Source organism: Felis catus, chromosome A1, assembly GCF_018350175.1.
Source record: "Felis catus isolate Fca126 chromosome A1, F.catus_Fca126_mat1.0, whole genome shotgun sequence".
Classification (NCBI taxonomy): Eukaryota; Metazoa; Chordata; class Mammalia; order Carnivora; family Felidae; genus Felis; species Felis catus.
In genome coordinates, this window is record NC_058368.1 from 117,160,708 (window position 1) to 117,187,228 (window position 26,521).

The 26,521-nt window shown below is 45.0% G+C and overlaps 2 protein-coding genes and 1 long non-coding RNA gene across 26 annotated transcripts in view; 2 read left to right on the forward strand and 1 right to left on the reverse strand.

Annotated features, from left to right (window-relative positions):
• The window catches only part of LOC101100942 (protocadherin gamma-C4), a 175,264-nt gene that overhangs the window by 81,506 nt on the left and 67,237 nt on the right, over positions 1-26,521 (forward strand). Inside the window, exons 1-2 of one of the 24 annotated variants that reach the window (XM_019833470.3) lie at positions 5,448-5,549; positions 14,674-17,087. The exons of 16 other annotated variants lie outside the window; for them this stretch is intronic. In XM_019833470.3, the coding sequence (XP_019689029.2) occupies positions 5,543-5,549; positions 14,674-17,087 (2,421 nt within the window). In that variant the 5' untranslated portion in view covers positions 5,448-5,542. 7 more of the 24 variants (XM_045039872.1, XM_019833488.3, XM_019833454.3 and 4 more) reach the window with 7 other exon arrangements.
• LOC105260592 (protocadherin gamma-A3-like) lies at positions 1,670-3,057 on the forward strand. The gene has a single exon (XM_045039938.1). The coding sequence runs from the start codon at positions 2,203-2,205 to the stop codon at positions 2,779-2,781; it is 579 nt and encodes a 192-aa protein (XP_044895873.1). The 5' UTR covers positions 1,670-2,202; the 3' UTR covers positions 2,782-3,057.
• On the reverse strand, positions 3,200-16,157 carry LOC123380760. The gene is made up of 2 exons (XR_006586915.1): positions 16,015-16,157; positions 3,200-15,792 (listed from the first exon to the last, which is right to left on the reverse strand). It is a non-coding gene; the product is annotated as an uncharacterized LOC123380760 (long non-coding RNA).

Genomic DNA, 26,521 nt, shown 5'->3' on the forward strand with positions numbered 1-26,521 from the left:
ATTGCTTTTGAAATGAGAATGCAAGAAACAGTGAGACAAGTCTACATAGTTAGAAGAGTATTGTCTTTCTCGGTTATCTATAATCAAGCATTACTTATCTCAGCGCATGTAGTGACAGGTTAGGACTCCGAGTGCCACTGTTCACCAACTTTAAGAAAAGTTCAATCAGCTCTCCATCCAGCTGTTCAGATCTGCAACTACACAGAGTCCCACAGAGCCCACAAACCTCAGCAAAAGCTGCCACAAAACTCACCTTCTTGGGGCACTCTGGTTTCTCCTTAGGAAAAAGATCATCATAATTTGCAGGAGGTTAAAGAACCTAAGGAGTCAGTTTGCACAGAAAGCATTCTGAAAAACATTATGCATAGTGAAGCAACAACAGACACTCCACTGAATTGCCCGCACTGCAAAGGACTGGTTCTGCTGTGCCCGTGGAGGCTATGGGAGACCAGGGCCAGCCAGATCCACTACTCGGCACCTGAAGAGACAGAAGAAGGCTGTATCCTGGGGAAATATCTCCAAGGATCTGGGGCTGGTGGACCGTGGAGTCTGCATCGTCTCCAGAAGTAGGACTCAGTTTTTCGCTCTGAACCTGCAAAGTGGCTTGTCTTGGTCACTGCAGGCAGGATAGACTAGGAGGAACTCTGCGCTCAGAGCACACAGTGGCTAGTAAATATCAGTATCCTGGTTGAGGGCAGAAGAAAACTTTTTGGGATAGAAATAGAAATCACTGATATCAATGATAATAATCCAAAATTCCAGGTCGAAAATCTGGAAGTAAAAGTTAATGAAATCGCTGCACCTGGAACACATTACCCACTCCCAGAGGCTGTTGACCCGGATGTGGGCATGAATTCCTTACAGAGCTACCAGCTCAGCCCCAATCACTACTTCTCTCTGGAAGTGCAGACTGGAGATGACGGAACTCTACACCCAGAGCTGGTGCTGGAGCAGGCCTTGGACCGAGAGGAAGAGGCTGCTCACCATCTGCTCCTCATCGCCTCTGATGGCGGTGACCCGCGTCGCTCCAGCACAGTGCACATCCACGTGACGGTGTTGGATACAAACGACAATGCCCCGGTTTTTACTCAACCGATTTACCGAGTGAAAGTCCCAGAGAACGTGGCCCCGGGCACCCTGCTGCTTACTGTGAGCGCTAGCGACCCAGATGAGGGAGCCAATGGAGAAGTGGCCTATAGATTTTGGAAAATTAGTGAAAAGCAATCTCCGCTATTCCATCTTAATGAAAATACCGGTGAAATATCAACAGCAGGGAGTCTAGATTATGAAGAATGTGCATTTTATGAAATGGAAATACAAGCTGAAGATGTGGGGGCACTTTTAGGGAGGACCAAAGTGCTCATTTCAGTAGAAGATGTAAATGACAATAGGCCAGAAGTGATCATTACATCTCTGTTTAGTCCAGTCTTAGAAAATACTCTTCCTGGAACAGTAATTGCCTTTTTGAATGTGCATGACCAAGACTCCGGGAAGAATGGTCAAGTTGTCTGTTACACTCCTCATAATTTACCTTTTCTTTTTTTTTTTTCTTTTTCTTTACTCTTCCTCCTCCTCCTCCTCCTCCTTCCTCTGAGAGAGCACAAAACTGTGAGTGGCGGAGGGGCAGAGGGAGAGAGAGAATCCCAAGCAGGCTCCATGCTCAGTACAGACACCAGCACAAGGCTTGATCCCATGACCCTGGTATCATAAAGCTGAAATCACGAGTCAGACACTCAACCGGCTGAGCCACTCAGGCACTCCATTATTTACCTTTTCAATTAGAAAAGTCAATAGATTATTGTAGATTGTTGAAAGTATGAATTCTTGACAGAGAAGAAACTTCTGAATATAACATCACAGTGACCACAACAGACAGAAATTTACATCATCCTGCATGTGATCATTGTCAATGACAGTACACCTTCCTTCCCTGAAAACTTCTACACAGTCTGTCTCCTTAAGAACAGCCATAGAAGAACCTTCATCTTCTCAGTGACAGGCCATGATTCCAACAGTGACAAGAATGCCCAGGTTATTCACTCCTTGGCTGAGGACACTATCCAAGGGTCGTCCTATGTCTCCACCAGTTCCGACACACTGGCTCGTATACACACTGCATCCCTTCAACATGAGCAGTTTTGTGATCTCAAATGCAAGTGAAGGCAAGTGACAGTGGGAAGGAACCCCCTACTCACCAGCAACATGTCACTGAACTTGTTTGTGCTGGACCAGAAGGACAACGCACCAGAAATCCTGGACCCTACTCTCCCCACTGACATGTTCCACCATCATGGAACTGGTACCCTGCTCCACAGAACCTGGCTACCTGGTGACCAAGGTGGCTATAGACAGAGACTTGTGTCAGAACACCAGGCCTACCACCTGTTCAAGGCCAGTGAGCCAGGGCTCTTCATGGTAGGACTCCACACAGGAAAGGTGTGCACTGCATGGGCCCTGCTGCACAGAGACTGGCTCAAGCAGAGCCTGGTGGTGGTGGTCCAGGACCAAGGCCAGCCCCCTCTCTCGGCCACTTTCACCCTCACTGCAGCCTTGGCCCACAGCATCCCAGGTGGCCTGGCTGACCTCAACAGTCTGGAGGTCCTCACCTACCCAGAGATCTCAGACCTCACATTATACTTGGTGGTGACAGTGGCTGCAGTGTCCTGTATCTTCCTCACCTTTGTCATTGTGTGCTCAGGTTGTGGCATTGGCACATTTCAAATCTGCTGCAGGCTGCAGGGCTTGGATTGGCTGTGCCTCCTTCTTTGTGGGCATGGATAGGTGTGGGCTTTCCTGCAGACCTATTCCAGGAAGGCTCACACAGGGCAGGCTCCTGAGAGAGTCACATGATCTTTCCCCAGCCCAAGTATGACAATATGCTGATCAGCCAGGAGGGCTCTAGGAAAAATGACCATTTGTGCGCTTCAGATGATTCCAGGTTTCCTATAGAAAATACCTCTTTGGGGGCGCCTGGGTGGCTCAGTTACTTAAGCATCAAACTTCCGCTCAGGTCATGATCCCACAGTTCACAGGTTTGAGCCCTGTGTCGGGCTCTGTGCTGACAGCTCAGAGCCTGGAGCCTGCTCAGATGTGTCTCCCTCTCCCTCTGCCCCTCCTCCACTTGTGCGCGCGCTCTCTCTCTTCTCAGAAATAAACATTAAAAAAATTTTTTTAAAAAAAAATACTTCTTTGGCTCCAGTGAGTTCAACTTTTTCCTTTATTTTCTCTTATGATTTGGTTTTCTCTTTAAGGTTTCCACTTAAGGTATGATACATTCTCTTTAACATATTTCTCACCATCCAAGTTTTACTGGGCCTTGTTTTGTTCTAACATCTATAGGAGGCATTTACTGGTTAGATCACTGATATAAGTTTCTCATAATTAACCTAAATTAACCTAGGGTCAATGGATATCTTTTTCATGGGGCTTCTCTCATTATTGAGCCGTTGATATGGGCTATTGGGGTGGGGTTCCTTGGTTGATTATCAGTTCACTACTAATTCTTAGAGGTGGTTTTCCATTCCTGAAATTTATTATTGTTGCTATCTTCAGTGGCCACATAGTGAACTTCCTACTTATCTTTGAACTTCTTACATACCTCTGAAACATAAATACAGCTGACACTATGTGAAGGTAAATTAATGAGAAAACACATGCATTCTTCTTGAAGAAACTGAGAGCCCAGATTTTTCTGCTTCTGCTTTTCTGTTTCTATTATAGGACAACCCCCCTTTGAGGTTATGTTTTCCAGATCACATGTTTGTAGAGGTTGTTTGAATTTAAAGATCACTTCTGAGGAAGAATCACAATTCACTTAGAGGGGTTTCTGAGAATGAACACTGTTGAGGACAAAACAAGGGAAATAAACATTATTCAACTGTCTGTTATTTATGGCTCAATTCTCCAACCTTGAGGCTAGAAATAAACCTGGATAAGGAAGACAACTTAGGAAAATATTCTCAGGAACTGCTGGAAGAGGTTCTAAGAATATTTTACTAGCTTTTGAATATAAGAAAGGAATAATATTTTTTCAAGTTTATTTTTTGAGGAGGGGGGCAATGAGTGAGGGAGGGGCAGAGAGGGGACAGAAGAGCCCAAGCAGGCTCCGCACAGAGAGCAGAGAACCTGATGTAGGGCTCAAACTCTTAAACCGCGAGATCATGACCTGAGCTGAAATCAAACATGACTGACTGAGCGACCCAGATGCCCCTATTTCATTTTATTTTAAACATAGTGGCATTCCGAGTAATAAATGACTTTCTAGGAGACTTTAAAAATAAACTATGAAGTGGACTCAAAAATTCTATTTGAAAAGTGCTGGCTAATAGGGGTAACATCTGGACAGCCATTATGACATACAGATGTTATACTGATTTCAAATACTCCTTACTCCTAATTTAGTAGGAAAAAATTAAAGCATGCTTCAGGATCATATTTTTAACTATGAAATAGGAAAACTGTCACTTGAAGTTTCTGTCCTCGCGAGTAACCATTGGTACTTAGTATTTACAAATATTAAGTATGTGTTAACTTGGGAAAAAACATAACATAGTGATGAAGGCTTGTCGGTCAGTAACTACTATTCTCTACCATTAATATCACTTGCCTTTAAAACAGAACACAAAGCTCACTGGGTGAATGGGCAGTGTGGAAAATGTTGAATTCTAGTTTTCTTAAACTAGATAGACTTTTGTATTGGTAACATTTTATATAACAAAATAGGCTTAAATATAAAATCCTTATTAATCTTAATGTTTCATCTTAAGAGTTAAAGTATCTTGGATTTGCTTCAAAATAATGAGGGTGTACAAATTATATTAAATGAAGATGGCCTTGTGTTGATCGTTATTGTTATTGGGTGATGAGTATATGAAGATTCAATAATACTCCCTACTTTGTAGAAGTTTGAAATTTTTCTGTAATAAATTTCTTTAAAACACTAAGCATATAGTCTGTAATAATATAATACTAAAATTAGGGGCTATTATATAAGTTCATTTTCAAGAAGCAATATATACATATTCTATATATAAAGAAATAAATATCGTATGTTTCTATTTGTATGTAATTGGCCCCCAGTCCTCCGTGTTGCAGTTGACAGCCACTCAGGAGGACGAGGGGGTCAATGCAGAAGTAAACAACTACCTCAGGAGCACTTCACAGAGTACAGGGCATATATATAAATATGTATAGGAATTTCGAAGAGGAATATATATATTATAGAGATTGTAGAGAACAATTGGATTCAAGAGGAAAATGCCTGCGGTTCCACACGGGGCCTCTGGGCGCCGCTGTCGGCCAGTACAGGGCAAGCGCAGTCGCCTGGGATTTCTGTCTCCAGCCTGGGATTTCCTGGGCAGTCACCAACACAGAAGAAAATCTGCTCATACAACTGGGTCTCCTGGAGGCGCAGACTTTGCCCAACATTTACGGATTCCCAGGTACGCTTGTCATGGGTGGAATGCTCTTCCAGTGACGCCGTGGATTGCAGTTTCTTTGACTTTCCGGAAAGACTGGGACCCAGCGAGAACTAGAGCGCGCAATGGGAGGGAGCTGCGTTCAGAGGCGCCCGGCCGGCAGGCGGCAGGTACTGTTTCCCTTCCTGCTACCTTTGTTCTACCCCGCGCTCTGCGAGCCGATCCGCTACTCGATTCCCGAGGAACTGGCCAAGGGCTCGGTGGTGGGGAACCTCGCCAAGGATCTCGGGCTCAGTGTCCTGGACGTGTCAGCTAGGAAGCTGCGAGTCAGCACGGAGAAGCTGCTTTTCAACGTAGACGCAGAGAGCGGGGACTTACTAGTGAAGGACCGAATAGACCGGGAGCAGATATGCAAAGAGAGAAGAAGATGTGAGTTGCAGTTGGAAGCCGTGGTGGAAAATCCTTTAAATATCTTTCATATCATTGTGGTTGTTGAGGATATTAATGACCATGCCCCTCAATTCGATAAAAAGGAAATACTTTTAGAAATTTTTGAATCTGTATCAGAAGGTGCACGAATATCCCTTGACCCTGCCACTGACCCCGATATAAACATGAACTCAGTCAAAGATTATCAGATAAATCCTAACCCTTATTTCTCATTAATGGTTAGAGTTAATTCCGATGGTGGTAAATATCCAGAGTTAACTTTGGAAAAACTCCTAGACAGGGAAGAGCAGCATTCTCATCACTTGATATTGACTGCCTTGGATGGGGGGAACCCACCAAGAAGTGCCACCACTCGAATAGAAATCTCTGTCAGGGATGCTAATGATAACTTTCCGGTGTTCAGCAAAGATGAATACAGAATCAGTGTTAGTGAAAATCTGCCCCCTGGATCCTCCGTGTTGCAGGTGACAGCCACTGACAAGGATGAGGGGGTCAATGCAGAAGTGAACTACTACTTCAGGAGCACTGCTCAGAGTACAAGATACATGTTCTTGCTGAATGAGAAAACAGGTATGATTAAGAATAACCAGTCATTGGATTTTGAGGATGTAGAAAGATATACCATGGAAGTGGAAGCAAGGGATGGAGGTGGACTCTCTACTCAATGTAAAGTAATCATTGAAATCCTAGATGAAAACGACAACAGGCCAGAAATAATCATCACCTCTCTCTCTGATGAAATTTTGGAGGATTCTCTTCCAGGAATGGTGGTTGTTCTCTTCAAAACACGGGACAAGGATTTCGGGGGAAATGGAGAAGTCACATGTAACATAGAAAAGGATATTCCTTTCAAGATTTACTCCTCTTCTAATAATTATTACAAGCTGGTGACAGATGGACCGCTAGACCGAGAGCAGACTCCAGAATACAACGTCACTATCACAGCCACTGACAGGGGCATTCCGCCCCTCTCCTCCAGCACTACCATCACCTTGCACATCACCGATGTCAATGACAACACACCGATTTTCCACCAGGCCTCCTATGTGGTCCACGTGGCTGAGAATAACCCTCCAGGAGCCTCCATCGCCCAAGTCAGCGCTTCCGACCCCGACCTAGGGCCCAACGGCCGCGTGTCCTACTCCATCGTGGCCAGCGACCTGGAGCCGCGGGCGCTGGCGTCCTACGTGTCCGTGAGCGCGCAGAGCGGCGTGGTGTTCGCGCAGCGCGCCTTCGACCACGAGCAGCTGCGCGCCTTCGAGCTGACGGTGCAGGCCCGCGACCAGGGCTCGCCCGCGCTCAGCGCCAACGTGAGCCTGCGCGTGTTGGTGGGCGACCTCAACGACAACGCGCCTAGGGTGCTGTACCCGGCGCTGGGGCCCGACGGTTCGGCGCTCTTCGACACGGTGCCGCGCGCCGCGCAGCCCGGCTACCTGGTCACCAAGGTGGTGGCGGTGGACGCCGACTCGGGACACAATGCGTGGCTGTCGTACCACGTGCTGCAGGCCAGCGAGCCCGGACTCTTCAGCCTGGGGCTGCGCACGGGCGAGGTGCGCACTGCGCGTGCTTTGGGCGACAGGGACGCGGCCCGCCAGCGCCTGCTGGTCGCCGTGCGGGACGGGGGGCAGCCGCCCCTCTCTGCCACCGCCACGCTGCACCTGGTTTTCGCCGACAGCCTCCAAGAAGTACTGCCGGATGTCAGCGACCGTCCGGAGCCCTCTGACCCCCAGGCCGAGCTGCAGTTTTACCTGGTGGTGGCTTTGGCCTTGATCTCGGTGCTCTTCCTCCTTGCGGTGATTCTGGCGGTGGCCCTGCGCCTGCGCCGCTCCCCCAGCCCCGCTGCCTGGGGCTGCTTTCAGCCTGGTCTTTGTGTCAAGTCTGGACCTGTGGTTCCTCCTAACTACAGTGAGGGGACTTTGCCTTATTCCTACAATTTGTGCGTTGCCCAAACCGGAAAGGCAGAGTTTAACTTCCTAAAATGTAATGAGCTCTTGCATTCCACTCAAGACATAGTTTGCGGTGATTCGTCTGGGGCCTTAATTCCACTTCAGGGTGGGCATGATTTGACTGCACATCCTGAGATGCTCACACCGGTGAGTTACATTTTTGTGTCTTCTGAAACATTCTATTGTTTTCTCTTATTTGAGGCATACTATTGTATTTTTTAATATGAGTCATATTTGGAAAATCCATAACTAATCACCTTGTCTCAGTATTTACTTTTTGCAGATTATATTTTTCAAGAGTTACTTGGTTTGTAAGTGCTCTATAATTCAGCAATAATGTCACTAAATTGGCGATATCTAGTCAAGCTCAGGTTAGCAAAACAGGCGGTGGCTTCTTACTGAATAAATTAATAAGTAATTACTCAAGTTTGTTAATATTTAAGATGAATTTTCCATATTCTACTTATATATTTTGAGTATAATAATGTTAAGCCACTCATTAAATATTCAAGCAGGTGCTTGTTTCAAAGAAACATTTATTGTAAATAATATCCTGGCTATATTTAGGTATCTTCATTTATTCCAGTAATTAAAATAACTAAGCATTTGAGGGGAGATGGTGAACAAATCGAAAGGTTTCTGAAATTCTATGCAAAGTTATAGAAATACGTATTTTCCTTGGGAGATGAGTCAAACTTGTTTTCCATTGCCAAGGTTTCTATGCTCCCCAGAACTTAATAATAACTACCCTAGAGGATTTTTTCTCTTCAGCATTTGGTTCTTCTGGCTTTCTTCTTATGTTTATTTATCTTGGAGCTCAAATTGTACTCTTTCCTAATCTTTTTTCCTCTACATTGAAAAAGAATGAATTTCCAAGAAAGCAAATGAACTGTCACTGCCTTTGCACTCAGTCTCTGTCCCTAATTGTCTGATATAAAGTCTTTGAAGACAAAATATAAAATCTTTGAAAAGTTCCACACTTTGGAGGCATAGTGACATAAATAGTCCTGAACAACCTGTTCTCTGTATAAAAGATGTGAACCTCTAAACTCCTCACCTTTGGGGAGAGAACTTCTGCTGGGTTGATGGGCAGGTAGAATTGAAGATGTCTGAACCACTTCACTTTGGGCTTCCATACAAAGTGCCAGAAGAGATTGTTTGTATGGGCATCAGTGCTCTGATGAAAACAGATCATTTGAGTAAATACTTACTTAAAAAAAAAAAAACCCTACATCATTATTTTGTTTTTAAAAATTGTAGCTTGAAATTCTTATATTTTTCTTCCCATTACCACACAGACATGTTATACTCCTTTTAGTTTGCGGTTACTTCATTAATTTAAATAGGTCAAATTAACTTCTAATTATATATGCCTACAATAAAAAAAACATTGTTTTCAAAACAGTTCATGGAGGCTCAATAAAACTATTTTAGAAAAGAATATTTTGAAAAATTTGTACACAATATTAATCATCAACAAATTTAATTAATTGGCCAATTAGTTAAAGCTAAAATAAAAATTATAAGTGAATATAGCTAGAAATGAGTATGTTTCTACTCAGAAAGTGTTACAAATATGTATATTTGACCAGTTATTTTCATTTGATATTTTATAGTACTTTCCATTTATCCTACCCAATAAGCAATCTACAAGTAGTAGTTGACTTAAGGGATATCAGTTGAGAAGCCAAAGAAGTATTGTAAAGTAAAATGAAAGATCCAACAAAGAGTACCGTGTTTTCCATTGCACACATAGTGGGTGCAGTAACTTCTCAGGACTCTGAGCGCCGCTGTTCTCCCAGAGAAACGCAGCCAGCGCTCAATCCGGATTCTCAGGGCTCCGACTACGCAAAGCTCCTCAGTTCCTACAAACCGGCTCCAGGGTTGCAGTGAAACTCACTCCAGAATTTGAGGTGCGTAGGCTACAGAGGCTCCCAGCAGCCAGACAAAGAAAAAGGAATCGTTAAAACGCACAACGTGCCCAGTGATTACTTGGCGAGAATTCCTTGACTAGACAACAATGGCTGCTAAAAGGAACCACTCCAACCGCAAAGCGCTGGTTTTGTTCTGTCTTTTCCTCGGTTTGTCATGGGAGGCTGAAGCCCGGCAGATCCGCTACTCCGTTCCTGAGGAGTTAGAGAAAGGCTCTTTCGTCGGCAACATCTCCAAGGACCTGGGGCTGGAGCCCTGGGAGCTGGCTGAGCCTGGAGTCCGCATCGTCTCCAGAGGTAGGACGCAGCTTTTCGCTCTGAACCCGAGAAGTGGCAGTTTGGTCACCGCAGGCAGGATAGACCGGGAGGAGCTCTGTGGTCAGAGTGCACGGTGTCTGGTGAATTTTAACATTCTTGTGGAAGATAGGGTGGAACTTTTTGGGATAGAAATAGAAATAACTGATGTCAACGATAATGCCCCAAAATTCCAAGCAGAAAATGTAGAGGTAAAAATTAATGAAAATGTCGCTCCAGGAATGCGTTTTCCTCTCCTGGAAGCTGTTGATCCAGACGTGGGTGTGAACTCCCTCCAGAGCTACCAGCTCAGCTCCAATAAGTACTTCTCATTAGCAGTTCAGAGTCATGCCAGTGGTGTCAAATACCCGGAGCTGGTACTGAAGCACGCCCTGGATCGTGAGGAAGAGGCACTACACCACCTGGTCCTCACTGCCTCCGATGGGGGTGACCCTCTCCTATCTGGTACAGTTCTCATCAGTGTGATCGTCTTTGATACAAATGACAATGCACCGGTCTTTACCTTGCCAGAATACCGAGTGAGTGTTCTGGAGAACTTGCCTGTGGGCACACAGCTGCTTACAGTCACTGCCACAGACAGGGATGAAGGAGCCAATGGAGAAGTCACATATTCATTCCGAAAATTTGTTCCTGACAAATTGTTGAAATTCCAACTAAACAAAAATACTGGGGAAATAAAATTATCAGAAAATCTAGACTACGAAGAAACAGATTTCTATGAATTAGAAATACAAGCAGAAGATGGAGGAGCATATCTTGCAATGGCAAAAGTATTGATTACAGTAGAAGATGTAAATGACAACAATCCAGAGGTGACCATCACATCTCTGTTTAGTCCCCTGATGGAAGACTCACCTCCGGGAACTATCATAGCCCTTTTAAATGTGCATGATCCAGACTCTGGACAGAATGGACAGGTCACCTGTTCCATATCAGGCAATCTACCATTTAAGTTAGAGAAATCCATTGACGGTTATTATAGACTGGTGACACACAGAACCCTTGACAGGGAACAGGTATCCTCTTACAATATCACAGTGACAGCCACAGATGGAGGAAATCCACCCCTATTAACAGAAACTCACTTCACTGTGCAAGTGGCAGATATTAATGACAACCCACCCACTTTTTCCCACATCTCCTACTTCACCTATATCCCAGAGAACAACCCCAGAGGTGCCTCCATCTTGTCTGTGACTGCACTAGACCCAGACAGCAAAGAGAATGCTCAGGTTATTTACTCCCTAGCTGAAGACACTTTCCAGGAAGCACCTCTATCCTCCTACGTCTCCATAAACTCTGACACAGGAGTCCTGTATGCGTTGCGAACTTTCGACTATGAGCAATTTCATGATCTACAGATTCAGGTGATTGCCACTGACAGTGGGGACCCACCTCTCAGCAGCAATGTTTCTGTGAGCATATTTGTGCTGGACCAGAATGACAATGCACCAGAGATCCTGTACCCCACCCTACCCACTGACACTTCCACTGGAATGGAGCTGGCACCCCGTTCTTCAGAGTCCGGCTATTTGGTCACTAAGGTGGTGGCAGTGGACAAAGACTCAGGTCAGAATGCCCGACTGTCCTACCGCCTGCTCAAGGCCAGCGAACCAGGGCTCTTCGCAGTGGGGCTGCACACAGGCGAGGTGCGCACAGCACGGGCCCTGCTGGACAGAGATGCGCTCAAGCAGAGCCTGGTCGTGGCGGTGCAGGACCATGGCCAGCCCCCTCTCTCAGCCACCGTCACACTCACTGTGGCCATTGCTGACAGCATCCCAGATGTCCTGGCTGACCTGGGCAGTCTGGAAGTTCCACGTGACTCCGAAGCTTCAGGTCTAACGCTATATCTGGTCGTGGCGGTAGCCATAGTTTCCTGCATCTTCCTCGCTTTTGTCATCGTGCTACTGGCTCTCAGGTTGAGGCGCTGGCACACGTCGCACCAGCTCCAAGCTTCAGGAGGCGGGCTAGTGGGTGTGCCCACCTCCCCCTTTGTGGGTGTGGAAGGGGTGCGGGCTTTCCTGCAGACGTATTCCCATGAGGTCTCCCTCACAGCAGACTCACGGAAGAGTCACGCGATCTTCCCCGAGCCCAACTATGCCGACATGCTCATTAGCCACGAGAGCTTTGAGAAAAAGGATCCTTTGTCTTTGTTAGATGATTTGAAGTTACCTGTAGAAGATAACCCTTTGGTTCCAGTGAGTTCTGGTTTTACTCTTTTTCTTTTAAGAATTATAATTGGTTTTACTTTTAGGTTTGGCATGATAGAAAATTTTGGTCTTTATTTTTTTCACTGTTCCCTCCATTTCAGTGATATTTGTTTCTTGCTAAAACATTGAAGAGTAGAATTTGATGGTTATTAAGACTGATATGTTTTTATTTTCTGGTAAATATTCACGTAATTCCAATGAAGGCCTATGGTCACAAGGCTGTTACGATTTTGCAGAGCATTCTACTTTATAGTTTTGTTGAGTACAGTACTGACAGTTCCTGAGAGTACCTCCATAAGTGTCTGTCAATTTATGTACACTTCTCTTGGCCACATGCTAAAATCTTAGCCTCTTAGGCAACCTTAGTTCTTGTTTTGAAGGCAGGTCTGGTAAAATAGGTGAATATCAGAGACAAATCCATTAACTTCACTGGAAACAGTGAACAGGTTCCTCAGTGTTGTTTTCCCCAACGAGAAAAGCAATACACCTTTGTGGTTTTATTTTTCAAAATATACCTTGCGGTGACAATTACAGTTGAATATACTTCCTAGAAGGATTTAAGTTTTTCATTAATATTCTACTAACAATTGTTAACAATGTGTGCTTAAAATTTTCCAAGTGTAATCATAATTGGTAACAATACATTAGCATCCTTTTTTTAAAGTTTATTTATTTTGAGAGAAAGCGCATGCATTGGAGGGGCAGAGAGAGAGGGAGAGAGAATCCCAAGCAGGCTCCATGCTGTCAGTGCAGAGCCCAACACAGAACACATGGGGCTCAGGCCCACGAACTGAAAGATCATGATCTGAGCCAAAATCAAAAGTCAGATGCTTAACGGACTGAGCTACCTAGGCACCCTGTAACAGTGTAGCATCCTTTTTGCTTGTGATTCTAATTTCATACTGTTATGTGGAAGACAGCATTTTAATTTGACTTTCCTTGCTCACTAGGGATGCTAAAGAACGTATAGAAGGTTAAAGTAAGCAAATTTTGGGTTATGCTGCCAGCATTTTTTGTTAAATTCTCCAAATAAGAAAAAACATTTGTACATGTGCCTAAGAACAGAAGCAAAAGATGAGTTCCAAGGGTATTTCAGTGGCTTTGTAACATAGAAGAAAGAAGATCCACCTGGATTTATGAAAATTCTGATGTTAAGAATCAAAATAAACTAGGTCAAGAAAGAAATGTCATTTCTGTGGGAGATCTGAATATAAGCAGAGAAGTACACAGAAGTATTCTAAACAATCAGTAAGTAGAGTTACTGATGTGGCCATTTACTTTAGTGAAGCTGGCGATGTATTTGGTTTGATATCTTACTTTTAACTTATTACTAGTATTCTTCCAAACCAATATGGTAGCATACAGTCCAAGAATATCCTAATGTGTCTCAAAATATTTATGAGACTATGATTTTTCTCATTGTCATCCAACATTTGTTCAACAATGGGTCTATGGAAAGAGAGCACATCCTTTAGGGTCATAGTTATTAACTTAAATCATTGAAAGTCATTTTAAATCTATCTTTGGGAGTCAAAATTATTACGCATCTATATCTAAATAATTCTGTTCTGAAAAATACAGGGTTTTTAAAAAACTACTCTTTCAGCGTGGTAATTATTGTAACCAAATCATGTTAATTATTATATTTGAAAACAGCACAGAACACCCTAGATGAATGTAATGACTATGGGAATGACAGCCTTCTAATTTCTAAATATGGGAGATGGACTAATGCTTTCTAGCTAAATGTAAGCTATGATTGAAGACAAAAAGATTTTTGCTTATTTTCAGTACTTACCTTTGTGGATAATTACTTTTAAAAGGAACAACAGTGATTACCTCTGGATGCAAGAACTGAATAGCAATGGGCCATGGGATGGAAGAGCTACTTTACACTCTATATTCTTTTGTGCTTTTTTGAATTTTGAAAGAGGTACTTTACTTATTCAAAGTCTATGTAAATTTTTAACATATACAACATATTATAATTTTTACCATATGAAACACGTTTCATGATGAGAATGAAAACATTGAGAAATAAGATTTAGGATATTAGCTGTTATCATCTTACATTTTAACAAGATTTCCTGAAAGAGAAAAACTAGATTGCGGTTCCACACAAAGCCTCTGGGCGCCGCTGTCGGCCAGTACAGGGCAAGTGCTGTCGCCCGGGATTCTTCAGCCTCTAGCCTGGGTGTTCCTGCGCAGTCAACAACACAGAGTGAAGGAACCCCATACACGCAGGGGCTTCTGGCCGCGCAGACTCTCCCCAGCACACACAGATTCCCAGCCCCAAGACTGGAGGCTCTGTATGTTCTGGGCCTAATGCTACCAGTGTGATAGCGGGCACTTTTTCTAGCTAGAAAGACTGGGACCCAGCGAGAACTAGAGCGCGCAATGGGAGGGAGCTGCGTTCAGAGGCGCCCGGCCGGCAGGCGGCAGGTACTGTTTCCCTTCCTGCTACCTTTGTTCTACCCCGCGCTCTGCGAGCCGATCCGCTACTCGATTCCCGAGGAACTGGCCAAGGGCTCGGTGGTGGGGAACCTCGCCAAGGATCTCGGGCTCAGTGTCCTGGACGTGTCAGCTAGGAAGCTGCGAGTCAGCACGGAGAAGCTGCTTTTCAACGTAGACGCAGAGAGCGGGGACTTACTAGTGAAGGACCGAATAGACCGGGAGCAGATATGCAAAGAGAGAAGAAGATGTGAGTTGCAGTTGGAAGCCGTGGTGGAAAATCCTTTAAATATCTTTCATATCATTGTGGTTGTTGAGGATATTAATGACCATGCCCCTCAGTTCCATAAAGATGAAATAAACTTAGAAATCAGTGAATCTGTCACTCCAGGGATGGGAACAATTCTTGAGTCTGCAAAAGATCCTGATATTAGTACGAATTCACTGAGCAAATACCAGCTAAGCCCTAATGAGTACTTCTCCTTGGTGGTGAAAGACAATCCCGATGGTGGCAAATATCCAGAATTAGTACTGAAGAAGACCCTGGACCGGGAAACACAAAGCTCTCATCATCTGGTGCTGACAGCATTTGACAATGGAAATCCACCACGAAGCAGCACAGCTCAGATCCGAATCCTGGTGGTGGATGCCAATGATAACCCCCCAGTGTTCAGCCAAGATATGTATAGGGTCAGTCTTCCTGAAGGTGTACCCCCAGGCACCTCAGTGGTGCAGGTGAGTGCCACTGACCAAGACGAAGGCTTCAACGCGGAGATCACCTACTCATTCCTTGGTATGGCTAATAAAGCCCAGCATGTGTTCTCTCTGGATTCTGCCACAGGAAACATTATAACTCAGCAACCCTTGGATTTCGAAGAAGTAGAAAGATATACCATGGATGTAGAAGCGAAGGACCGAGGATCCCTCTCTACCCAGTGCAAAGTAATCATAGAAGTTCTAGATGAAAACGACAACATCCCTGAAATAATCATTACTTCTCTCTCTGATCAAATTTTGGAGGATTCCCATCCAGGAATGGTTGTTGTTCTCTTCAAAACACAGGACCAGGATTCTGGGGAAAACGGAGAAGTCATTTGTAACTTAAGTAGAGATATTCCATTTAAGATTTATTCTTCATCTAATAATTACTACAAGCTGGTAACAGATGGACCCCTAGACCGAGAACAGACTCCAGAATACAACGTCACCATCACAGCCACTGACAGGGGCATTCCGCCCCTCTCCTCCAGCACTACCATCACCTTGCACATCACCGATGTCAATGACAACACACCGATTTTCCACCAGGCCTCCTATGTGGTCCACGTGGCTGAGAATAACCCTCCAGGAGCCTCCATCGCCCAAGTCAGCGCCTCCGACCCCGACCTAGGGCCCAACGGCCGCGTGTCCTACTCCATCGTGGCCAGCGACCTGGAGCCGCGGGCGCTGGCGTCCTACGTGTCCGTGAGCGCGCAGAGCGGCGTGGTGTTCGCGCAGCGCGCCTTCGACCACGAGCAGCTGCGCGCCTTCGAGCTGACGGTGCAGGCCCGCGACCAGGGCTCGCCCGCGCTCAGCGCCAACGTGAGCCTGCGCGTGTTGGTGGGCGACCGCAACGACAACGCGCCTAGGGTGCTGTACCCGGCGCTGGGGCCCGACGGCTCGGCGCTCTTCGACACGGTGCCGCGCGCCGCGCAGCCCGGCTACCTGGTCACCAAGGTGGTGGCGGTGGACGCCGACTCGGGACACAATGCGTGGCTGTCGTACCACGTGCTGCAGGCCAGCGAGCCCGGACTCTTCAGCCTGGGGCTGCGCACGGGCGAGGTGCGCACTGCGCGTGCTTTGGGCGACAGGGACGCGGCCCGCCAGCGCCTGCTGGTCGCCGTGCGGGACGGGGGACAGCCGCCCCTCTCTGCCACCGCCACGCTGCACCTGGTTTTCGCCGACAGCCTCCAAGAAGTACTGCCGGATGTCAGCGACCGTCCGGAGCCCTCTGACCCCCAGGCCGAGCTGCAGTTTTACCTGGTGGTGGCTTTGGCCTTGATCTCGGTGCTCTTCCTCCTTGCGGTGATTCTGGCGGTGGCCCTGCGCCTGCGAAGCTCTTCTAGCCACGCCCCAGAGAGCTGCTTTGGGTCTGTTCGGTGTTCCAAGTCTGGACCCGAGATTACCGCCAACTACAGTGAAGGAACATTACCCTATGCCTATAATTTTTGTGTGCCTGGGGATCAAACTAATCCGGAATTTAATTTTCTCACATCTGTTGATCATTTTCCAGCCACACAAGATATTCTCAACAAAGATAGCCCTTCGGGACTAATGACTAGCATTTTAACTCCTAGTGTTGAAGCAGATAAGAAAACTTTAAAACAGGTAAGTATTTAAAATAATGCTTTTTATATTCTAATGCCAATGTATTCCAATGGAGCATTGTTGTTTAAAGATTCTAGATTAAGGGGTGCCTGGCTGGCTCAGTTGGTAGAGCATGTGACTCTTGATCTCAGAGTTGTGATTTCAAACCCCACTTTGGGTGTAGAGATTACTTAAAAATAAATTAATAGGGGTGCCTGGGTGGCTCAGTCAGTTAAGCATCTGACTTCGGCTCAGGTCATGATCTCACAGTTTGTGAGTTGGAATAAAGCCGCCCTGCATTGGGCTCTGTGCTGACAGCTCAGAGCCTAGAGCCTGCTTCTGATTCTGTGTTTCCCTGTCTCTATGCCCTGCACCTGCTTGTGCTCTGTCTCTGTCTCTCAAAAATCAATAAACATTAAAAATTTTTTAAAAATAAATAAATACAAGTAATGATTCTAGATTCAATCTCTTGATAAAAATCCTAAAATAAATCTAGGTCAAACCTATTGGTATCACTGTTTAGACTAAAGTTTACGGTGCTGCAGTCATTCTACTATGCAATTTAAGGTAGAATATATAGAAACCTCAAGCAAATTTTTCATGAAAGAGAATACTTCTTATTTAAGGATATGGAACACAATTCTATTTTTTTATATCATGGTAATTTTTAAAAGGACAGCCTAATGTCATCCAAATTTTCTCAAATGTTTCATCTTTTACTCAATAAAGAAATATTGGTAAGAATTTTAGTCATGCGCTCTGATGATTTTTTTGGAACCGAGCTAGTTCCACATCCATAAATACTGTTCCCTTCAGTTGGTAAAAATCAATAGAAAGCAAGTCTAACCTGCAGTTGTTCAGTTCCTGTAGTATTTGAAAACATTTTTTTTAAATTAAACAATCCCTTTTAATAATTATTCCTTTTATTAAATGCTCTTGGTAAACCTTCAATATCACATTATACAACCCTTTGTTTTGTGCAGTTTTCAGTTTTACAAATATGTGTAATTCTTGAAGAGGTGTGTAATAACTTCTGGAACAGACACATTAAGTTGGGCTTTTCTTACTCGTTGCAATAATAAGATTTGGCTCTAGGCGCCGCTCTTCACCAATCAGGGAATGGGAAGCTGCAAGCTGCCTTCCCTCCCTCCCCCATCTCTACAACACAAAGCAGAATAACATGGATACTCACAGATCCTGATGCTGGAAACTTAAAGTAGTTCTCTCTCTAATATATTCTGGATGCAGTCATCCTTGAACTTGGTAGATACATAAGCTGATTCAGAACAAAACAGCCCAAGAAACCAGGGAATATAAGCTCAGCTTACTGCCATGGGGAATCGGCTACTGTTTCTGGACCGCAGCGGGCTGATCCTACTATACATTTTCCTGAGGACGCTACAGGAGTCTGGGGCAGGGCACATCCAATACTCGGTGCCCGAAGAGACAGATAAAGGCTTCTTCGTGGGCAATATTTCCAAGGACCTGGGGCTGGAACCCTGGGAGCTGGCGGAACGCCGAGTCCGCATCATCTCCAGAGGCAGGATGCAGCTTTTCGCTCTGAATCCGCGAAGTGGCAGCTTGATCACTGCAGGTAGGTTAGACCGGGAGGAGCTCTGTGAGACACTGTCCTCCTGTTTTTTAAATATAGAGATACTTGTGGAAGATACCCTGAAGATTTACGGAGTGGAGGTGGAAATAATGGATGTTAATGATAACGCCCCCAGCTTCCAGGAGGCAGAAATAGAGATAAAAGTCAGTGAGCACGCAACTCCAGGATCGAGATTTCCCCTTCCTAACGCTAGGGATCCAGATGTAGGAATGAACTCTCTCCAGCACTACCAGCTCAATCCTAATAGTTACTTTTCCTTGCAAATGCGAGGCGGGATGGATGGGGCCAAGAATCCTGAACTAGTGCTGGAGGGGAGTTTGGACCGGGAAAAGGAGGCTGCTCACCATCTCCTCCTCACAGCTTTCGATGGAGGAGATCCCATCCAACAGGGTGCTGTTGCCATTCGTGTAGTGGTCCTCGATGTAAATGACCATATACCAAAGTTTACACAGTCTGTATATCAAGTGAGTATTCCTGAAAACCTCAGCTCTGGAACTCGGGTTCTCATGGTAAATGCAACTGATCCAGATGAGGGAATCAATGGGGAAGTGGTGTTTTCATTCCGGAATATGGAAAGCAAAGCTTCTGAAATATTCCAGTTGGATTCTCAAACTGGAGAAGTTTTAATACGAGGGTCTCTGGATTTTGAGAAATCTAGATTTTATGAGATGGAAATTCAAGGCCAAGATGGTGGAGGTCTCTCGACCACTGCTAAGATATTGATCACAGTTGTGGATGTGAATGATAATGCTCCAGAAATAACTATCACATCTTCTACTAATTCAGTGCTGGAAAACTCTCCTCCAGGTACAGTTATTGCTCTTCTAAATGTGCAAGATCAAGACTCTGGAGAAAATGGTCAAGTCTCATGTTTCGTTCCTAACAGTCTGCCTTTTAAATTAGAAAAGACTTATGGAAATTATTACAAATTGATAACAAACAGAGTGCTGGACAGGGAACAGGTCCACAGCTATAATATAACCTTGATAGCCACAGATCAGGGACATCCACCCTTGTCTACAGAAACTCACATTTCACTGAATGTAGCAGATGACAATGATAACCCACCCACTTTTGCTGACTCATCTTACTCCGTCTACATTCCTGAAAACAACCCCAGAGGAGCTTCCTTCTTCTCAGTGATGGCACTTGACCTGGACAGCAATGAGAACTCCCGGGTCACTTATTCCCTAGTGGAGGATACCCTGCAGGGAGCACCTTTATCCTCCTATGTCTCTATCAACTCAGACACCGGCACCCTATATGCACTGCGCTCTTTTGACTATGAACAGTTCCGTGACCTGCAAGTGTGGGTGACAGCACTGGATGGTGGGAACCCGCCACTCAGCAGCAATGTTTCTGTGAGCATATTCGTGCTGGACCAGAATGACAATGTGCCAGAGATCCTGCACCCCACCCTCCCAACCGATGGTTCCACTGGTGTGGAGCTGGCGCCCAGGTCAGCTGAGCCTGGCTACCTGGTGACCAAGGTAGTGGCGGTGGACAGAGACTCTGGCCAGAATGCCTGGCTGTCCTACCGCCTGCTCAAGGCCAGCGAGCCAGGGCTCTTCACGGTGGGGCTGCACACGGGCGAGGTGCGCACAGCACGGGCCCTGCTGGACAGAGATGCGCTCAAGCAGAGCCTGGTGGTGGTGGTGCAGGACCATGGCCAGCCCCCTCTCTCGGCCACCGTCACGCTCACCGTGGCCGTGGCTGACAGTATCCCAGATGTCCTGGCTGACCTAAGCAGCTTCGAGTCTTCTGCCAATCCCCACGATTCTGGCCTCACACTCTACCTAGTGGTGGCGGTGGCAGTTGTCTCCTGCGTCTTCCTCGCGTTTGTGATTGTGCTGCTGGCGCTCAGACTGAGGCACTGGCACGCGACACGTCTGCTCCAGGCTTCAGGAGGCAGTTTGGTTGGCATGCCTACCTCGCACTTTGTGGGCGTGGACGGGGTGCAAGCTTTCCTGCAGACCTATTCCCAAGAGGTCTCCCTCACGGCGGACTCTCGGAGGAGTCACGTGATCTTCCCTCAGCCCAACTATGCGGACATGCTTATTAGTCATGACAGCTGTGAGAAAAGCGAGCCACTCTTGATAGCTGAAGATTCAGCTGCTGGTTTAGGCAAATATGACTCCAAGAATAATCAGGTGAGATTTATTACCTACCTCCCCGTTGTTGCTATCCCTGTGCAAGGTTTTTAAGTGGCTTAAAAACATATTTCTGGTGGGGGGATATATTCAGTTCATACATGTTTAGAGCAATACATATGAGTTCCTCTATTTTATCTTTCAACAAATTACCATCATTTTTCAGAAAAGGTTTTTCCACTCCTCTGGCATATTTTCTTTTGATTCTAAAGGTCTAGTTCAGCTACCATGGCTTGCTTTATAATAAGTTAAATTTTAGTAATATTTTTCTATCATCAGTGTTTGTGGCTATCAATGAACTGGTTAGGATTCAAATTAATGATTCACAATTTTTTTGTTTGCCTATTACAATTTCACATTGCCTCCATTTATTTATAATTAAATTTTACCACTATTTGCTTTATTTCTAATGTTCAAATTTGATCATGTTGATTCAATGGCATACACTCTGTAGCTCTTTTCCTTATCTATATACACATATATACAACATTTACATGTAAGTGTTTACACATGTAAGCTTGGCTCTGAGCATGAAAATTCTATTTTGAGTTTTGATGAGTGGTAATATGTTTCAATTATGTTGATTATTTCAACTTTGTGTAATTTATTTATATTACCAAAACAGATATACTGATTGCCTTTTTACTACTAGATTCTTTTGGGAGAGGAAACGTAGAGTACACCTTTTTTCTTAAGTTCTACACATATTTTCTGTTTCTACCATGAAGTCATTTGATTGTTCTGAAGAAATAGTTGAATTGTTGAACTGGTATTATTTTCTTTTATTCTTTTACTGGTACTTTAGTGTGTGTGTGTGTGTGTGTGTGTGTGTGTGTGTGTGTGTTTAAGATTTCTTAATGTAGTAAATTCACCTGCAGAAATAATTTTGATCCAGTGCTTCTCAAAAAGTTATTTTCAAATTGGCTAAACATGCTTACATTTTTCAGATATACTAATGTGAAATAGTTTGTGAATATTTGGACTTTATGAGACTGATTTATCTGGTATTCCTATTTGGTGTTTCCTTTTTGTTGTTGTTTGTTTTCAATATGCCTATGAGTCATGGATTCCTTTTTTATTTCCTTTGAAAACTCATTTTGTAATATATATAAGTATATTCAATCCTTATATTCAGAACCAACTTGTTATTGAAACCCTGGTAGTTACCTAATGACATATGTGTTATCTGAAACACTGCATAAGAAAGTCAAGTGAGGAAAGGAGACTTACTGAAGATATTTGAACACAGGAATCATCTCCATACTCAATTCAGCTCAGCACTCTCATACCACTTATAGATGTTTGGCCCAGGTTATTAACATATTCATGTTCCCTTTCAAGTTTTCTTTTCTCATTTAGTAATTGACCTTAATGTATTTAGCTATAATTGAGTTTCTAATATTTTGGCAAAAAGAATTTCAACTGTAGGAAAGGGATATCCTGCAACAGATGCTTGACATTCTTGATGTCAAGAAAAATTTTAGAGTGTTTCAAGCATGTAGGGATAAAATTTATGCCTGTGGAATTCCAAACTGAGAAAACAGATTTGGAGTGCCCTGGGTGGCCCAATTGGAGCATCTCACTCTTGGTTTCAGCTCAGGTTACGATCTCATGGTCCGTAGGATCGAACCCCATGACAGCATGGAGACTTCTTGAGATTCTCTCTCCTTCTCGCTCTCTGACCCTCCCCCACTCACATGTGGGTGCTCTCTCTCTCTCTCTCTCTCAAAAATAAATAAAGTTTAAAAAGAAAACAGACTTGAGGCATTTTACTTGAATTGAAAGCAGACGAATAAAAGGACATGAGTTATTTTGTATAAAACATAGTCTGAACAGTTAGGAGCTGGCAACCAAAATCTTGGAGAACAAAAGGAAAGGTTACCTTTGAAACTTGAGATTAAGAAGATGGTTATTTTGATTCAGAGGTAGTGATAAACTTCTATTAAGGTACAACATGTGGTCCAGTTAAATAGAAGGATAAAAATAAAACACTCTCACGTTTTGCATGTCATTAAATTCCTATGGTACCTACTAGGGTATACTTTTATATTGTTATGGTGAAAGTGTAAAACACTTGATAATCCTTTTCAAAAATTTCTTTTATAAGGAGCAAGGAAAACTATATATCTTTGGTCAACCTCATCCTGAGTATGTCCTATATAGATTTGAGCTCTCCTCCAGTTTCCTCTGGAAAAATTAGGAGGAAAATTATCTGCACATCAGATTGAAAATAATACTGGGGGGTAGTTCATGGCTGCAAACATTTCCCCATATCACTTGGTGAGGCTGTTTTACCATGTGGTCTATGTTCTAAATCTGGAGAGAAGACTTGGCTTTGTTCTTCCAGTATGTGCATTGCCTCTGATTAGAAGAAGATAAACTTTTCTCATACTTGGTTAATGGCTCTTCTATAGAATCAAATCTCTAATGAATCTTCTTTGGTAGTAAACACTGGAAAAGAGACACATCCAAAACTCATATATTGCCTTGTTCTGTATACCTGAGTCCAACAAATCTGACAGAATAGCAAATCCCATTGTTTGCAAGGCTTTGGACTGCAATTTTCTAAGTAGACTCTGAGCGCCGCTGTTGGCCAATGCGCTGCAAGAGCAGGAGTCCACGATCTACCTAAGTAATTTTCTGCGCAGTCACGGAAGCAAGTCTGAAAGGAGATGAAGCCCACACATAGACTCTCTGCTCAGCAAATGATTTTGGAATACAGATTGGGATGCCTTGAAATTGAGGACATTGAGTTTTCTACGTATTGGCAGTAAATATTTTAAACACAATTCGTAAAGCATCTTCTCTTAACATCAGAGGCTGTGGCAGCGCAGAAAAGGATGGGAACTAGGGCGAAGCAGAGGAGATACACCTGGCAGCGGCAAGTACTCTTTCCCTTCCTGCTGCCTTTGTTCTGTGGGGGGCTCTCTGAGCAGATCCGCTACTCTATTCCGGAAGAAATGGCCAGGGGCTCAGTGGTAGGGAACCTTGCTGAAGACCTGGGACTGCATGTACAGGATTTATTGACCCGCAACTTCAGAGTTAGTGCAGAGAAACAATACTTTACCGTGAACACAGAGAATGGCAACATACTTGTGAGTGACAGAATAGATAGGGAGTTGCTCTGTCCCCCAAACCCTCTGTGTGTCCTGCCCTTAGAGATTGTGGCAGATAATCCTCTAAATGTTTTTCACATATCTGTGAGGATAGAAGATATAAATGACAATCCACCTTATTTCCCCCAAAATAGCATTGTTTTAAAAATCAATGAACTTGCAATTCTTGGAACTCGATTTGGTTTGGAATCTGCTATAGATGCAGATGTAGGACCTAACTCTCTCCAGAATTACCAACTCAGCTATAATGAGTATTTCTCTCTGATGGTGAAGGATAAGACCGAAGGCAAGAATGCCCCAGAATTAATATTGGAGAAGCCGCTGGACCGGGAACATCAGAGCTCCCATCTTCTGGTCCTGACCGCAGTGGATGGAGGTGACCCAGTCCGAAGTGGCACCGTTCAAATCAAGATTGAGGTCACCGATGCCAATGATAACCCCCCAGTGTTCAGTCAGGATGTGTACAAAGTTAACCTTCCAGAGAACTTGCCCTCAGGCACCTCTGTGCTAAAGGTGACAGCCATCGACCAGGATGAGGGCATAAATGCAGAGATCACCTACTCCTTCAAAACAGTAAGAGATATTGGAAATATGTTTATGCTTGACCATCAAAGTGGGGAAATTAAATCCAAAGGTCCTATAGACTTTGAAAACAGTAGTAGTTATACCATGAGTATAGAAGCCAAGGATGGTGGAGGCATGGCCACTGAATGTAAAATTATAATAGAAATTTTAGATGAGAATGACAATGCCCCAGAGGTCATTTTCACTTCGGTGTCAAGTTCCATAACTGAGGACACAGAACAGGGGATGGTGATTGCTCTGTTCAAAACACATGACAAAGATTCGGGAGAAAATGGAGAGGTCACATGCCTCATAAAAGAAAAAGTTCCTTTTAGAATAGAATCTTCTGCCAATAATTACTACAAACTTGTAACAGATGGGGCCCTGGACCGGGAGAAGACCCCTGTGTACAACGTCACCATCACAGCTACTGACAGGGGAAAGCCGCCTCTTTCCTCTAGCTCAAGCATCACTGTGCACATCGCAGATGTCAACGACAATGCGCCCATTTTCGAACAGCCGTTCTATATGGTGCACATTGCCGAGAACAACCCTCCAGGAGCCTCCATCGCCCAAGTCAGCGCCTCCGACCCCGACCTGGGACCCAACGGCCACGTCTCCTACTCCATCGTGGCCAGCGACCTGGAGCCGCGGGCGCTGGCGTCCTACGTGTCCGTGAGCGCGCAGAGCGGCGTGGTGTTCGCGCAGCGCGCCTTCGACCACGAGCAGCTGCGCGCCTTCGAGCTGACGGTGCAGGCCCGCGACCAGGGCTCTCCCGCGCTCAGCGCCAACGTGAGCCTGCGCGTGTTGGTGGGCGACCGCAACGACAACGCGCCTAGGGTGCTGTACCCGGCGCTGGGGCCCGACGGCTCGGCGCTCTTCGACACGGTGCCGCGCGCCGCGCAGCCCGGCTACCTGGTCACCAAGGTGGTGGCGGTGGACGCCGACTCGGGACACAATGCGTGGCTGTCGTACCATGTGCTGCAGGCCAGCGAGCCCGGACTCTTCAGCCTGGGGCTGCGCACGGGCGAGGTGCGCACTGCGCGTGCTTTGGGCGACAGGGACGCGGCCCGCCAGCGCCTGCTGGTCGCCGTGCGAGACGGGGGGCAGCCGCCCCTCTCTGCCACCGCCACGCTGCACCTGGTTTTCGCCGACAGCCTCCAAGAAGTACTGCCGGATGTCAGCGACCGTCCGGAGCCCTCTGACCCCCAGGCCGAGCTGCAGTTTTACCTGGTGGTGGCTTTGGCCTTGATCTCGGTGCTCTTCCTCCTTGCGGTGATTCTGGCGGTGGCCCTGCGCCTGCGATGCTCCATCACCCAAACTGCCTGGAACTGCATTCAACCTGGTTTCTGTCATAAGATTGGACCAGGAGTTTCTCCCACCTATAATCCTGAAACTTCGCCTTATTCCTACAATACGTACATTGCCTCCGATTCTCAGAAAACACGGCTTAATTTTCTAACTATGACGTCAGAAATGGGTCCCCGAGGAGATCTCTCTAATGAAGCTTCTTTGGTAATAAGTGTCACTGAGGAGAATAACAAATTAAGCTCTAACGCTGCTGCTGCTTCTGCCCATGTGAGTTTCAATACGTAGGTTTGGTTTTTAATTTTAAAACTATTTTGGCAAAAAAAATCTTAAATCATATGTTCTATCACTTCGTTTGCCCACTCAATATTTTCTGTTCCTTTCTGTGTGGACCCGTAACTTCATTATTAGCCCTCAAGTATTTTGAAATATTTTGACTATTTCACCTGAGATAGTCTTTACCCCGCCACCCCCCCCCCCCCCCCCACAAATCTCTTTTACTGTGAGAAGTGGGTATTATGATGTTGTTGCCACAGAAATATTTGTAGCTGAAACATAAATGTTTTCTTCCTGTGGGTGTTTACCTTTCTCAGAACATTGATATCTTGAATATATAAGGCTTCTTCTTTATAGCTACAAAGTGAGAGGAAAATGCACAAGGTTGTTTGTTTTTTTTTAAAGGACAGAGTAATGATTTGACAATAT

Coding starts and splice junctions, on each gene's coding strand:
- LOC105260592 (XM_045039938.1), top strand. CDS start 2,203: ATGTCACTGAACTTGTTTGTGCTGGACCAGAAGGACAACGCACCAGAA.